This window comes from Schistosoma mansoni (genome assembly GCF_000237925.1).
Source record: "Schistosoma mansoni, WGS project CABG00000000 data, supercontig 0125, strain Puerto Rico, whole genome shotgun sequence".
NCBI classification, from domain to species: domain Eukaryota; kingdom Metazoa; phylum Platyhelminthes; class Trematoda; order Strigeidida; family Schistosomatidae; genus Schistosoma; species Schistosoma mansoni.
This window is the reverse complement of record NW_017386034.1, coordinates 915,080-932,305: the sequence shown is the minus strand read 5'-3', so window position 1 is coordinate 932,305 and position 17,226 is coordinate 915,080. Positions and strand designations below refer to the sequence as shown.

Below are 17,226 nucleotides of genomic sequence, written 5' to 3'. Positions count from 1 at the left end.
ATGTTGCTTTTTTTTCAAGAAATTGGAACTTTTGCCACAGGGAAAAAAGAAACAGTAATACAACAGGAATATAATATCTTTCAACAGAAATAGGTGAAATGCATGTGTTTTTTGTAAAATATAACTTGACCTCATGTATTCATTCTTGGTGTTTATTCAAAGACAATTGCTTTACATACAATTTAATATTTATTGGTAACTAAGATGAATGTTTGCTACCGTTATTGTTCCTTTTCTTATTCTTAAATTTTTTTCATATTACAATGTTCATGTAATACTATTTATCTGAATATCTCAATCCAATAACAATAATAGTGAGGAAAAAAATTGGTGATGCAAATGGACACTCCTTATGAATTGAACTATTCAGTTGTAGAATGGTTATTGTCATTGTAAATAACAATCATCAGCGCCAGTAACCATATAAATATAATGATAACTAATCACAAACAAGTTGATTTATCATCATGGAAAACTTCTAAATGATGTCAACGTTAATAGTAATATTCAGAAAGACGATTTACACTTCATAATTTATTTTAAGAAAACAAAGATATGTCACAACAACAAGAACAACAAAAATTCACTTATAAAGTTTATTATTTATACAGACCGAAAGTCTGTTCGCGACTATTAACACTTCATCATTCCGAATCCTAAACCTAGATTGGATAACCTGATTAAAAAGAGACATTTATGATTGAGAAGCAAACTGCTGAAGATAAATATGACTTATTTTATTATGCTAATGGTGAATGATGCAATCAACGCTCATTCTTGAGCACGTATAAAATGAATATGACAATCTGTTATAGAAATTATCAGCAGTCCTTAACAAACTTTTATATAACGTGGTGACATTCAAATTATCACAATTGAAAAGGCATTGTCATATAGTTGTTCTGAAAACATTGTCGTTATTCTTAAACAGTTATAATCTTATTTAGGTCTTTAATTTAGAAAAAGTAGTTCAATACATTTTTCATTAAAACTATACCCTATTACTTACTAAGGAAGTCAACTTTTGCATATAGTCTAAAGATGTTGTTTACAAAAAGTCAAGTTTTAATAAAAAGGACTATTAAGAACTCAACCGTAAAATGTTATTTACTAAACTATTCAAGAACAAATTAAAGCCACCAATTAAACTAGATCAATAATGTCAACTATATTCTTTTATCTCAGTTGGAAGTATCTAAATTCATACAAATCATTTATATATAAAATGTATTTTAGTTATACCAAGGCATGTGTACAAAAAAAGAAAATAATAATATTCGTTGTTAATTTGACGAGTAAACACATTCCCACCAAATTTTTTTTTTGTTTTTTTTTCGAAAAATTTAATTTTTCGCTTTATTTTAAAAAAGCTTAATTTTTTTTTACCTATTCTTATTAATTATGCACAACATGTGGTCGACATAATCTTGTATATTATCCTACTTTTTCTTTATTGTACCAAAGTCTTCTTCCATGGAAAGTTCTTTTATTATTATAAAGTAATTTAATTGTTTGGTTTTTTTATTTTTAACTTTTAATACTCTCACTGGATTAATTAATAATAATTTGTGTATTAAGCTCCTCCTTAAAACAGATGTCATAGAGAAACGAAGAAGAAGAAGAAGAAAGAATTGCCATATAAACATATAATTTATATTAAAGTGTTTAATCGTTTATGCATAATTTCACTAACAAGCATATCATTGAATGCCTCAATGAATTTATTCAATTGAAATATTCATAGAATAAAATTTATGGAATAATAATAATGATGGTGTTGGTGATGATGATGATGATGACAGTATATTTTAGCATAATCTCATTTATTTCTATTTTATACAAATATCAATGCTTAATATTGAATGAACGCAATTTGTCGCGAGGCGGAATCATGGATGCGCACTGCTGAGGAGTCCCACAATAAGACGAAACGGCCGTCCAGTGCTTCCAGGTTTTCCATGGTGGTCTAGCTTCAAGTGACTCATGATTTCAATTATATGAAAATTTATTATTGGAAACTTAGAACCATCAATTTGTATAGAATATCTAGTTGATACTACACTTTATTAATTTGAACGTTGTAATAAATAAATAAATAAATAACTGATAAGATTTATTGAATTCAATTTCTGATTAACCGGTTCATCGAATTCAAGCAATTAACCGGATCCATGTGATTTGGGTGGGTCAATTTGTGACAAATTTATTCTGGTATGCTAATGATAACTTCGTTCTAGAATGGTTAAGACAGTTTTATAGTATTCAGATCAGGTTGATATAGTTATATAAGCTTTCAGATCAGTATGAATAGTGAACGATTACTTGTGTTATTAAACAGTAAAATTAAATTAAATGTAAATAAATCACGAGCTAACCATAAAACTTATTCTTGCTTCCTTAGGCGAATATGACTACATCAAAATGTTAGTGTTTATTCATCAGCCTTTTAATTGCAACCATAATTGTGTAAGCTTCTCAATTTTATTAGAATAACAACTTAACAACATTTTATCCAATATCGTCCTTATAATCTAATATCAAAATGAATGAAAAACAATACTTTATGGATGACTTGTTCAGTAACTGCATGGAATAACAATTGATGTGTGTTCTTCAGCAACTCCGAGGATACTGCTCAATATATAATCAATCTGCCCTTGGCGAACACTTATTACCCTTTATTTGACATACATGATAAGGAAATAAACATGAAATACAACCACGTATATTTAACATAAATGCTGAAGGTATTTATTTACAAACAAATAAAAACTAAATGCATTCACAAAAGGAGGAAATATTTGGATTAATTCTCTAGTTTCATACAATTCTACTTGAAATTAACTTGTTCAAATATATCACTTGGCTTTTAGCACGTTTTGAAGTTCCTTCTACAAGGAATCAAGATTATGAACAAGAATGATTATCAAAAAGAAGGGCACGTTAAAATGCAGCATATATATTTGGACAGCTTGAAAGTGTAACCACCGCAAAAATGTAGGAATGTAAAAGGCTCCAATTTAATGATAACTGTTTGTAGTGGTTATAACTGTCAGTATTGTATTTTATACAGTAGTGGAAAGAAAAGGAAAATAAATAATAAATTCTGAGAAAAAATATTTTCCTTGGGATGAATTTTAATGAATTAATAAGAGAATATTGTACTTCTTAAGTTACTTTTTGTTAAGAATAATTCAGATTTAAACTTCTAAAGATGATTCCTCGGAACTATCACATGATATTTGAATCTGTTCTGATGAAATGAAGAGTTGCTTGGGTGAGGAATTAGTACAGGGGTTCTTTATGTCTTCTTCATCTCCATCATCTTTTTCTTGACTTACTTCTCTTATGTTTATTTTCGAACTATTTACAGATCTTTTCTTATTTACTGTGAAATCTTTTTCATGTTTTAAAGATGTTAAAGGTGTACTTGAATGATTTAATGTTTGTTCATGTGTTGAATATAATGTTTTATCAATGTTCAATGGGTTGGAATCCTTATCACCATTATCATCAGACTTATTCATATTTATAGAGTTTTCTCTATGTTGGTTGAATATTGTATTAATATAATTGCTAGATTCAAATAATGTTTTATCACTGTTATTGTTTCCAGCATAAATTTTACCTTTCACTTCACAATTATCACGTTCATTATGGATTCGGGTTAAATATTGTAATAAATCCGTCGGTAGACTTGATTGTTGTTGTTGATACTGATGATGTTGTTGCTGTTGTATTTGATTTGAATACCATTCAAACATTTTTTGCCATAGAAACGTCGTTGATGATGATATTGAGGATACTGAAAAGGGTTCATTTGTCGAGAGTGCTCCATTAGGGATAGGGGAATTATTATTAGAATTATTGGTACTTTGTTGATTTGTTGGTTGAGGCATAGGTAAATTTTCAGGATGTACAATATCAATAGTTCTCTTGTTTAAACGATCAACTTTTTCTGTGTCACTATGTTGAGGTAGTCTGAAATTAAATAATTTATTTGGTGATAGTATTGAATTCGTTAATGATGATGGGTTAAATAAAGTTGAATTGTTAAGTGAGTCCGTTCTTAATGGTCTTAACATTTGGGACATTTCAGAAGGCTTTATTGAATTAGGTAATAGTGGAGGGAATGATGTAAATATTGAAGGAAATAACTGCTCAGGATTGTGTATTTTCCGAAATATTTCATTAGGATCTTTTATTAAATCCGACTGTTTTACAATATCACAAGAAATTTGTGAATTAGAATTTATTTTAGAAGGACTAATGTTGAAAAAATTTGGGTTCGAATTTTTCAAAGCATCATTAATTTTCGAGTTATCACGATTAGTAGCTGATGGATATTCAGATCGATTGAAGAGGTTTAAATTCATAGGTTGTGGAACTGATATCATTGGTGGATAATTTATTGATTCAAAAGGTTTTAAATTATTAATTGTATTGTTATGTGAAAAATCAGTACGCTGTGATGTAAGATTAGAAAATTTAACCCGCGTATTTCCTTCTAAACCAAATATATCAAAAGGTAAATTAAACATATTTCTTGGTGGTGAGTTAACGTCATTTGCCTTGTTATCAGGGAAAACACTAGATTGAATATTGAAAGATTTTTGTCCTAAAGTTTGTAATTGATTCACTTTATTTTCATTTAGGTTCAGTGTTTCATGAGTTAAACATGGCTTTTTGGGGTTAATAAAATTTAAATGATTATCATATTCATGATTTACTTCATAATTTCGTTCTCTTTTCGTAGTCAGAAAGCTATCATTATCTGAACCCGGTGACCATATATCACTTTCACCTTCATGTGGTGATGAATTGTGATGAATTTTATTACATTTTATGCCACTGTCATATTCATCTTTTTCATAATTTTCACATTTTTCTTTTGTTGACTTTTCTTCTGTAAGTGGTATACAGAAACGATTAACATTAAAAGCGGGTTGAAATCTTGATGAATCAGATTGTGATGTAGTGCTTCTTCTTCTTTTTCTTTCATCACTATCATCATTATCTTTTCTGTCCGTATCATCTGAGCTTAGTTCATTATCCGGTTCACCATCACTATCAGAGTTATCCAATTGCCTGAAAATAGTCAATTGAATAAATAAATATTATTATTACATCCAAAAAACTAAACAAATAGTTTAATTTAGTTATACCTAAGTTATGAAGAATGAATCGAGATGATAGTATTTTTATTGAAAGCTCTATATTAACCATTGTAATGTAGGATTAAAAATTATTTAATCAGAGAAGATAATGTGATCTGACCATTCAATTAGTCAATTCTGTATCTCAATACAACTATGTTCGTTCAAATACATGGATATGAATGATTATTATCAGAATGGCGGTTTGTGGAGATTCTAGTTAGTTTAATAATTGAATTCATGAGTCAATTAAAGTTAGACCATCATGGAAAGCCTAAAGCCAGTGGACGGCCGTTTCGTCCTACTATGGGACCCCTCAGCAGTGCCCAGGACTTTCGGTCTCACGCGCGAACACTTAACCTCTAAACCGCTGAGCCGGCATCTAACCGTGTTAGTGTCTAACTTCAACCAAACCTCGAATTTCCGCGACCGTCCACCATTGCCTTCAGTCAAATCAAGAGAGGTAAAGCAGTGGGACCAGACAACATCCCGGCAGAGGTACTGAAAGCAAATGTAACAGCAACTGCAAAGATACTACACATCCTCTTCAGTAAGATTTGGGATGAAGAACAAGTACCAATAGACTAGAAAAAAGGACTTCTAGTCAAGATACCAAAGAAAGGCGATCTCAGCAAGTGTGATAACTACAGGGGCATCACTCTTCTCTCAATACCAGGAAAAGTCTTCAACAGAGTATTGTTAAACAGAATGAAAGACTCCGTAGACACCCAACTTCGAGATCAACAAGCTGGATTCCATAAGGATCGATCGTGTACAGACCAAATCGCAACTCTGCGGATCATTGTGGAACAATCAATCGAATGGAATTCATCACTCTACATCAACTTCATTGACTACGAGAAGGCATTTGATAGTGTGGACAGGACGACACTATGGAGGCTTCTTCGACACTACGGCGTGCCTGAGAAGATAGTCAATATCATACAGAATTCCTATGATGGATTAAACCGCATATTTACAACTGAAGAACATCTGGAACTCAAAACAATTGTCAACCAACACCAAGATCACAATTTTCAATACAAATGTCAAGTCAGTTCTACTGTATGGGACGGAAACCTGGAGAACTACGAAAGCCATCATCCAGAAGATACAAGTGTTCATTAATAGTGTCTACGCAAAATACTTTGGATCCGTTGGTCAGACACTATCAGCAACAACCTGCTGTGGGAAAGAACAAACCAGATTCCATTGGATGAAGAAATCAGGAAGAAGCGCTGGAAGTGGATAGGACACACATTGAGGAAAGCACCCAACTATGTCACAAGGCAAGCCCTCACATGGAATCCTGAAGGTCAAGGGAGAAGAGGAAGACCAAAGAACACATTACTCCGAGAAATGGAGACAGGCATGAGGAGAATGAACAAAAGTTGGATAGAACTAGAAAGGAAGGCCCAGGACAGAGTGAGTGGGTTGGAGAATGCTGGTCGGCGGTCTATGCTCCATTGGGAGTAATAGGCGTAAGTAAGTAAGTAAGTAACAGACATGGTTGATTATAAAATAACTTCTTAAAACTATACAGTTCGAAATAACGTCAGCTGAAGAATTACTGAAAATCATGGGAATTATTTATTGATTCCTCTCTAGTTGAAGTCACCTTAGTTTATGTGAACACAACCCCGTACTGGATTGAAACTTAAGATTTGCAATCATCTATGATACTTTTAAAATCTGCCCATTAAACCTGCTACACCAAATGTAACACCTCTTAAGTGATTTTTTTAGATTTAAGATTAAAGTAGGTATATAGTAGACTGTCAGTAGAAATAGTTAACTAAATTAATAGAAGACAGTTCTAATGAAAAATAGCGTGAACATATTACTTTATGAGTTCAAAGGATTATCAGTAATGTACTATTAATCTCAATTATAATTGTTGTAATTTACTCAGACGACGATTTAATAATTCTTATTTGAATAATCACTATTATTCTGTCTGTTATGAAAGTTAGCAAACAACATGGAGAATATTCAAAATGCTTTTGTACAGAGACTTATCAGAGTTTAAATTAGGTGAAAGACATTAAAATTAGAGAAATACTGTTAATATTTTACGAGTTTGGTAGAAGCTTAATAAGTGTTAGATATTACTGTTTAGTTAAGTAATTTGACTATACTATTGCTGTACAACTGAATATAACGCTGATCTAGAGAAATATATTAAACCGAACTACGTTGTTATTTATTTTATTGAAATCATATTAAGCATATAATATATTGATATAAGGCTAAAATACAAAAAAGGAATTTTTGATATGTTATCAAGCCTTTTAGTCTAGGTAGCGGGAAATAGTTTTAAGGAAATAATAATAAAAGCAACAATACTACTATAAACATAAATTGCTATCTAAAAAGCAATGATTGATCAGACAAAAAGATAACCAATTGATATACATTTAAAGTTATTAGCAATGAGTTCATCCACAATAACAGGTTGACGTTAGGTAACGTGAGTTACTATTAGGACAAACATTAGCTTTAATTAAAATGGATGATTGTAAACCCTAGATTTCACTATTAACAAATCTTAATTGAAAATTCAGCTAAAATGTTGTTCAAAAACTTTTTTCAGTATTTCTTTCTAATCAAATCTCACCTAGTTGATTGTGTAATAGCATATTGCCAATAATGATATCTTATAGCTAGGAGATTGAATCTTCTCAGTCTTTATTAATTGTTTTTGCGAAATAAACTAACCATATTCTTACATTAGATATTTAGAACTTGCAGTGTAAAAATTCCTGGTTGGAAAGGTATAGTAATTTAACGTACAAAGAAGTTAAGCCTTTTGATACTCGAAAGACAGTATCTTAGATGAAAAACTCAACAATCTACGGACAAAAAACTTGAAAGAAATGCCTTTTTATTGTACGTTTAAAAATAGTTACCGGGTGATCATAATAACTAGGCTAATTAAATGAATTAAAGAATAGAAAACTGGATAATCATAATTTATAACAAGTATTTTGTTGTCTTATGTATTTTAGACTTACAAAGTTATTTACTTAAATAATCTCATTTAACTCTTTGAAGTGTATGTGAACTTACCCACATCAACATTTAATCGTCTCTCGTAAATTTACGTAAAATAAGATTAATATCAGAAGGGGTTTTGTGGATATTATAGTAATTTTAATGGTTGAGATCATGAATCAATTGAAGCTAGATAACCATGGTAAACCTGGAAGCACTAGACGGCCGCTTCGTCCTAGTATAGGACAACATAATCAGCTGATGTTGACAGTTTTAGCATTTGTTTAGTATTCTGGAAGTACCACTTCCTTTGTAACAGACAAACTAACTTGCGATGAAATAACTCTACACTTAATTCTGTAACAATTTATGAATGCTCATTATGTCATTAAATCTTAAGACATATCATAACCACAGTACAATTCCTCTGTTCAATTTATGATAATTACTGAAAAGTATTAATAAGAAATAATGTTTTCTTTATTAATTACTAATGTCACTCAATAAACATGCATAACTTTGTTTACTAGCCATTAATTTACAGTTTTTGTGTGCATGGATTTTGTTACATTTGGGCTATGAATTGGTTCCAAAACAGTAACACTCAAGGTCATTATTATGGAAAAGCGATCGATTTCTGTAAGTTACTAATTATGAAATACAATACAAAAATTAATGATAATTCATTAAATATTTCACTTTTTTCAACCTAATATAAAAAGCCGGCTCAGTGGTCTATCGGTTAAGTGCTCTGGCGCGAGACTGGTAGGTCCTGGGTTCGAATCTCGCGAGGCGATGTCGTGGATGCGCATTGCTGAGGAGTCCCACAACAGGAAGAAACGGCCGTCCAGTGCTTCCAGGTTTTTCTTGGTGGTCTAGCTTCAATTGGCTAACGCTTTCAGCTATGAAAATACTAAATCTCCCCAAAAACCCCTTCTGATGAAAATAATATACGGTTTAACTGTTTTCTTGAGATCTGATCACTTTTTACCTACTTCTTAATGTAATTCATACTATCCGATAATCATTATATCGTCTATGGCCGCAAAAGAAATAATGAGAACATAAGATGAATGATCATTTCTATTATATTTCTAATCGACTGTTGTTTATACATAAGTTACTCTGTTGGTTTTATTTATTCTAGCCTGAAGGTGAGTCGTTGTTTATAATTTTTTAAAATGCTAGTTACTATCTAATTAATATTTAGGTTACCTAGTCAATCAATGAATAGCACATAAATGATTTAGAAAAAAACAACCCAGATCAACAGAAAATTAGTCATAATCCAGTGACTGAATCCTGTCGATGACATCTTCAGGGCAAAAAATTTTAGATGAAATAGCTTTAGAGTTTAAAATATAAGAAAAAGAATCAAATGTCATTTAATATCTCAGATAATCTTTTGTCTTTAATATGACATGAATTACTAATATATCAGTTTCTATCCTTTAAAAATTTAGACTTTGCTTAGATCCCTGAGCAAACTAATGATATCATGTCATGAAAAAGTGAAAATTTCATTAAAATGGTTAAATATGTAACCTATTTCTAAGATATAATTATTTTATTTATTGTCTTTTTACAAAATGATTACGAACCATAGTCAACTTTGTCTTTTCTTTAACTTTAAGTACATAATTGGACATTGTAATATTGGAAAATTGTAGTGAATGTCAACTCCGCCTGTAGCTCTTCTAGAGTTACTGCCGGTCCCAAGCCCGGGTAAAGGAGGAGGGTTGGGCATGGGGTTAGCGACCCCATCCCGTAGAAAAAATAACTCGCTAAAAAACGCTAACCAGAAAAAATAATTCAAACCATTTAAACTCTGCCCTGGGAGTTGGAGAAATAATTATGACGCCTCATAATGAAAGCCGAAATTTTTCGGAAGTCACGAGGCAGATGCACCTTCTTGTAATGAATATCATAGTTTACATGATAACTGATCTCAGTTTTATTGATTTTATTGCTGATTGTTTCGAAATAAAGGAGTCAGTTTATTTGCTTTTTAAACTCGTAGTTTATCTATAGACATTTTTATCTGATTACTTTTGTAGATGGACCCATACAGCAATCATTTTAGAGTTTCATTTAACAAAACAACATAACTTTGTGGTATACAATAATAACTACTAATTTTATCAGATTATCTCAGGACTTACTCCTGAGGTTATGTTACTACTTGAGAAAACAAAGATTTCTGAAATTATAAGTACGTCAGAAACTCTTGAATTTTGAATAGATCTTAAATTGCCATTACAAGCTGTCGAAAAAAATTTAGATTGTTTGTACTTATTTTGCAACTTTAAAATAAATCTTTGACTTGCTCTTGTTTATAAAACAGTTTTAAACCAACTGGTTTATTTAAATATTAGCATCAGTTGTTTGCCAACTCTTATTTTAACAACTGTTGAACATGTCGTAAAAATGGGAAGCGATTTTCGTTCATCGGTTAATTAATTTGAATACAGTTCTAACATCTTTGGGCAAAATTACTTTGCGCAGATGTATAAATTATTCAGTCTCATTCATAGATTTAAATATTATATTAAAAAGGTTAGCTTAGGCTTATAAGTACAAAGTATTTACAGAACACTCTTAAGGATTTGAAATATCCCATTGTGGATATTCTAGACTGAACCTCGATCAATCTTAGTAGACATCCCGTATGAATTGCCTCAATATAATCATTTTGTTACAAGTTTTATATAAAAGAATACATCTATTCGACAAGACTCGTGACAAAGTAGTTATATTGCGACAATCCTCACAAACTCAACATGTACCAAGACTGATCAAAATTATTTATATAATATATTAACAGCAATTCGACTGTACCCTTATTGGTTAATGAAATAATAAAAAGCGGGTACATAGTTGTGATAAGCAGGAAATAACAATTTTTGACACTGAATAGTACTGAAATGAAATGCATGTTACCATAAAAGGTTAAAAGTAGGAAAGTAAAATTCCCAAAGTCCAGAGACTACATTTAAGCACTTCTTTGGTTACAGTCTCAGCAAACTTAACTGTACTACCATAACGGTTTGAATGCTTGGGTTTTTTAAATCTATTTTCACGTTAATCCGGTTTTATATAAAATGATTTGATAAGTAATTATATGATCATGCCGTTCGAAATATGTTGAGCAAGTAACTATTTATACTTTGATCTTCATCTACGATTGTTTCTAGCAAAAAAGATTTACTACAGAAGAACATAATTGTACTGAAATCATGTTTATGTTCGTACCGTAAGACAGTAAAAAAAATAATAATCACATATAAAAGAATGATCAATGGAAAAGGTTAGCTCATTTATATAAACTCTGTAATCATTAGTATAACCACTTCAGTTCATTATTTGTTTGTTTTACTAAAGAATAAAATATCATTTGAAGTTTAATTGTGAAGTGGTATTAGTTAGAATGACATTAAAATTCGAGTATGGATCATATACCTTACTGTTAATTCACTAATCACCATCAATAATGAGAGGGTAAGTTATTTTCAGCTTTATATCACGATACCTCTTTTATTGAAAGTTAAAAAAACTATAATCCAATGAGCCACTCATTATGTATGACTAACAATTTTCAGATTCAGAATAAACTATTGAAATTTTACAAAGAATACATTATGTATTAGTCGCTGATATATTTTTGGTTTCATTTCATTCACAGTTGAATAAAACTGTTGTTTCAAAAGGTGTAGTTGGATTTTCAGTCGGAAAACGAAGAAAATCTTATAGAATAATTCTTGAAACAGCTGAAAATTTCAGCTAATAAAGTATGTCTGAAATTAGTTCACAAATTTTTATTCTGTTAAAAAACTTAACTATTTGTATTCATTTGATATTTATGTTAATATACTAAATCTACCATTGAATTCTACTAAGAGTTAAATTTTACTATATATACAAGGAAAGTATAACTAAATATTTTCCTCCAAGATATCTGTCATTATGAACTGATATTGTCTGCCATGAAGCCTGAAGGTTCTCAGTTCGACTTAATTTAGGGTCATGGATCAACACTACTTAGGAGTTTCATGTTAGTATTTCCTAGTTTCTAATGGTCATTTAATCAAGGTTAGTTACTGATGTAAACTGTTAACTATAAAGTGATTAGAAAACGTTATATTATATTCTTTCTCTATCCTACCAAACTTTAGTCATACTTTACAGAAGTATACCAGTAAAACAAGTGAGATTCAATATTATTTGAAGAGACAAAAATTAGGAACTCATAGATGCTACAATTCATTAAAAATTATGGCTATTCAGTGCTACTATAATCCAGAAAGAATTTAGAACTTTGAATTTGACTTGACATTTCGAGGATACTGTATTAGAAAACCAGTTTTTTACTTACTGGATTATATTCAGTGAAATTTTTGTTTCAAGTTCTCAGTAGAGATCAGAATTCAATTAAGTTGTAAAAAAAAACACTAAAATTGTATACTTTCATTATAGTTATGAACCATCTTTGTAAGTAGTACTGACTATAAATTCGTTAAACACTCAATAGTCTAGAACAAGCTAGGATAGGCTGATTGATTAACTGTATGTTTGTAACCCAAATAATAAAATTAGGATGAATTTGTTGAGTCCGAGTGAATTAGTAAGATATCTCACTACATGATAAAGTTGGCCACATACTTACTGGTGGGCATACTGTTAATCAAATCAGATCATTTAAACAGTTTTCATCCAATATTAGAACTTCCGTCTAAGTTAGAGCGAATAGTTTCACAGTATTTGGGCGCCGAGTTGATGTAAGACATTAAATAGGAGTAATATATTTGTAAAATCTCAGCGAATGAATTTGTAGTAAATCCAAGGTTTCGCCTGGCAATCTGGTCCAAGCTTTTTCAAGGAAATATTCATTCGCTGAGATTTTACAAGTATATTATTCCTATTTAGTTTTCATCCAAGTTTTTATGGACTGAAATAGAAGATGAAGTTATTAAATGAGTATTATCTTGACTTTGACAAATTCTATACCCAGATTGAAAGTGAATGAAACACATGTAACCAATTGTATTTTACACTATGAATTAGTTAAACATGTCGATTAAAAAGATTAAGCACCAATGTTTCTGGTTTGAATCATGTAATCATTTAAGTTTCCTTATAATTTCATAAATCACATATCTGTTAATTAATTGACAAAAGTGGCTTACTGATTTTTAGCTGCTGCTGCACGATCACGTTGTCGCCGATTTTTGAACCAATTCCCGACCTGTGTTGGAGTTAAACCAGTCGCATTAGCTAATTCACGTTTTTTTGCTGGACTTGGATAAGGATCTTGAAGATACCATTCACGTAGTAAACCTCTTGTACGCTCTTTGAAGCAATGCGTTTTTTGTTCACCGTCCCAAATTGTTCTAGGCATAGGAAATTTCTTTCTTACTCTATATTTATCGACTGGACCGAGTGGACGACCACGAAGATTTTCTGCTTCCTGATAATGTGCTTCAAGCCATAAGGCTTGAAGTTTAACATGGGACGATTTGGAAAATGTGTGTCTTTCTAAAATAGCATATAATTCTCTAAAATTTCTCGTATGAAATGCTGCAAGAGCTCTAGCTCTTAAAATTACTTCACTTTTGTTTAATACTTCCCATAAATTGGGATTCAATGGAAGTGACCATAAAAATCGGCTAAGATGTTCAATGTCACCCGCTTCTTCAAATGTTTGACACACTCGAATAATTTCTTGGGATGAAAACGGCAAGGAACTAGTTTGAAGTGATTCATTTTTAAGATCACTAGAAGATTTAAAATCTGTTTCTTGTTTGTTATTTTTAAGAGGTTTATTTGGTGTACTAGTAACATATGTCGACTGATGTGTTTCACTTAATAAACTATTTACTTTAATAGGTGACGCTGTTCTAGAATTACTCACTGTATTGCTGGCAGTATTTGATAGAGTAGATACAATGGGAAATGTTATCGTTGGAGACATAAGTGGTCTAATTTCCTTTTGATTAATATTATTTTGTTCACTAATTGGTAAGTCTGGAGTTGATCGTTTATCTAGTATACCGAATACTGAAGGTTTTGGCAACATAGGATATTCATCGTAATCTGGTCCCATATTTACACGATTAGCTTTTGCCATCATTAATGAGGAAAATAGTTTTTGTGGATTTAACATCCATTCATACGTTGGGCCAGAACTGGCGTTCAATAAGTTTATACTTTGTTTATTATGGTTATGATTACTTACATCATTGTATGAACCAATTTGAGGATTTATATAGTTCATTCTATGTTCATTACCATCCTTTGTATCATGTTTGAATTCTCGAGCATGAATATTTGAATTGAATGTAAGTGGACAGTCTAATGGTAAATTCACATTTCTCAACTTCATATCTGTATTGGACAGTGATGTTGCTGTCGAGCTATTTGTTGTAGTCATTGTTGATTTTGATATTGGTATCATCATCTCATTCATAGCAGTAATATTTGGCAAATCATTTCGAAGATGTAATGTATTATAATTAGGTAAGTTCATGAGAGAAAATGGTAAATAATTAGAAAGAAATCGCTTCAATGCTTGTTCATCTGGTAATTTATCACTGAAACTTATTTCTTGAACATTTAATTTGGCAGATTCCATTAGCTCAGATGTAGCCATCATTAAAGTAAATGGATTTCTGATACCAACTGTAAGATTATTTAGTTTAAATAACAGATCATTGTAGGATCAGTATTTTTTTTGTTATATTATGATTGAATTCATCAGTGTACCACTTTTGTCTTTCTGTCCACTGTATATCATGACTACACAACAACCATACATTATTAAATTGGTATGAAATGGACAAGGCGTCAAATCAAAAATGATACTATAATCCTATAAAAAAAATTAAATGCATATATCTATCTATCAAGGGATGTCATAAAATCTAATAGAATTGATCACGCGAATTTCACATATGAGTAGCATGAGAAATCGGCACTAACTATATCATTGGAAAAGGAATGAAAATGATTGGACAGACAGACAGAAATGAATGCTAGTATAGGGTATGAATTGAAAGCTTAAAATTAAAAGATAAATATTATAAACTGTATTGATATACATTTCTATTTCTCACCCCCTATCACAAGAATTTTATTGGATAATTTACTACGAGAGAGAGAGATAAATGATTCCAATTTGTATGTATCAACAAATATAAAATGAGATAAATAGAAACATAGAAGGGTAGAAGATTATTTTCAGACAGAGAAACTTGATACACACGCTATAAGTGTCAATGGGTCACAAATTCAAATGGTTATAAAAATTTTTTTCTGCATCTTCCCCTATAAAATTTACTGTTGATTTCTCTCTTTCGTCTTAATTGCTAAGGTATATGATGAAGAACAAAATTGGAGAATGATCAATTCATTATTTCAGCCCCCTAAAATAAAATAAACAATTTAACTTTGATTCATTTAGGTTTGAATCAAATTTCTGTTAGTTGCTCAAACGAATAGACCATTAAAATGAGTTTATTTGATGGAATTCTGTTGTACATTTCGTTATGAATAAACATTACTTCTTGAGATTTTGAATTGAAAAGGCAGAGTATCAACAAATTAATCCATCTCATAAAGATCCGTCCAGTACACTATAAGATATACTTAATAATTGACATCAAAACAATATTACACAGTTGATCGGATAGAGTCTAAAAGAATGACCGATTGATCAAATATCAATTATGAAAACTACTTCACCTACAAATACATGTCTAGTGAGATATAAATTTGGTATACCTTAATTCAAAACTGTATTAGTACCTAGAGTTCGTAAATGAATAAACAAAAATACTTTTTTTATGTAAATGCTTTTTGTTGTTGGTGGAAATCGATCTAACTTAACAACTATGGAAAACAGTCCACTTATCTCAACGTAGTCTGTAGCAACTATGAAAAACATATTCTTGATTTCCTTAAGATTTTAACCTATGGATCCCAAATTAAATCGTGACTATCGTAGAATCTCATCAGAAACTGTGTAAACTGTGTAAATTCCATTAATGTGTAGTGTTTAACAGAGAACACTAAACTTATCATAGAAAGTTCCACTCTTCACAATAACCCTAGATACTGTTTACTCCATGCCCTAAAAATGTAGGTTACTGTCGAGAAAAATTAACAAAGTAGGATGAAGTAGGTGTGGTTACTAATTAATCGTCAAAACCATTCAAATAAGTTACCGCTATCACATACACACCAACAAATGCAGGCCAATATAAACAGTGTACCAGCAGCCTATGCATCAGTAAGCCTCAACATACGTAATGGAAAGAGCAAGATCCTCAAATATAACACAAAGAACAACATAATCACACTTGACGGAGAAACTCTGGAACAGGTGGAAACTTTCACATACCTGGACAGCTTCGTTGATAACCAAGGAGGATCTGATATAGACGTAAAGGTAAAGATTGAAAAAGCATGAGCCTCATTCCCACAGTTGAAGAACATATGGAACTCAAAACAACTGTCTGCAAGCCAACGTCAAAGTGAGAATATTCAATATGTACGTCAAGACAGTTCTACTCTACGGAGCTGAAACTTGGGGAACTACCACAACCATCATCAGAACAGTACAAGTATTTATAAACAATTGTCTACGTAAGATACTGAATGTTCGTTGGTCGGATACCATCAGCAACAACATACTGTGGGAGAGAACAGTCCAGATTCCAGCTGAGGAGGAAATTAGAAGAAGACGTTGGAGTTGGTGGGTAGGACACACATTGAGGAAATCACTAAACTGCATAACGAGGCAAGCTCTAACTTGGAATCCTAATGGGAAACGAAAAAGATGAATGCCAAAGAACACACTGCACCAGAATTAGGAGTAGACATGAGGAGGATAAATAGGAACTGGAAAGGATTGCCCAGGACAGAGTTGGATGGATAATGCTGGTGGGCATCCTATGCTTCTTAGCGAGGGCTAACAGGCTCAAGTAAGTAAGTAAGTAATCTGTTAAGTCCAAATCGTCTGGCTGCATGCAAGCTGTCCATTTTATTTTATGCTTCCCCTCAGATATTGTGGTCTTCATAA

General features: G+C 31.3%; 1 protein-coding gene across 1 annotated transcript; it reads right to left on the bottom strand.

Annotated features, from left to right (window-relative positions):
• Positions 1–3,200: 3,200 nt before the first annotated feature.
• On the bottom strand, positions 3,201–14,796 carry Smp_009630 (six/sine homebox transcription factors,putative; the record flags this gene model as incomplete). The annotated part of the gene is made up of 3 exons (XM_018790372.1): positions 3,201–3,696; positions 3,754–5,088; positions 13,334–14,796. 3 exons carry the CDS (start codon positions 14,794–14,796, stop codon positions 3,201–3,203), a joined length of 3,294 nt encoding a protein of 1,097 aa, XP_018646378.1.
• Positions 14,797–17,226: the final 2,430 nt, after the last annotated feature.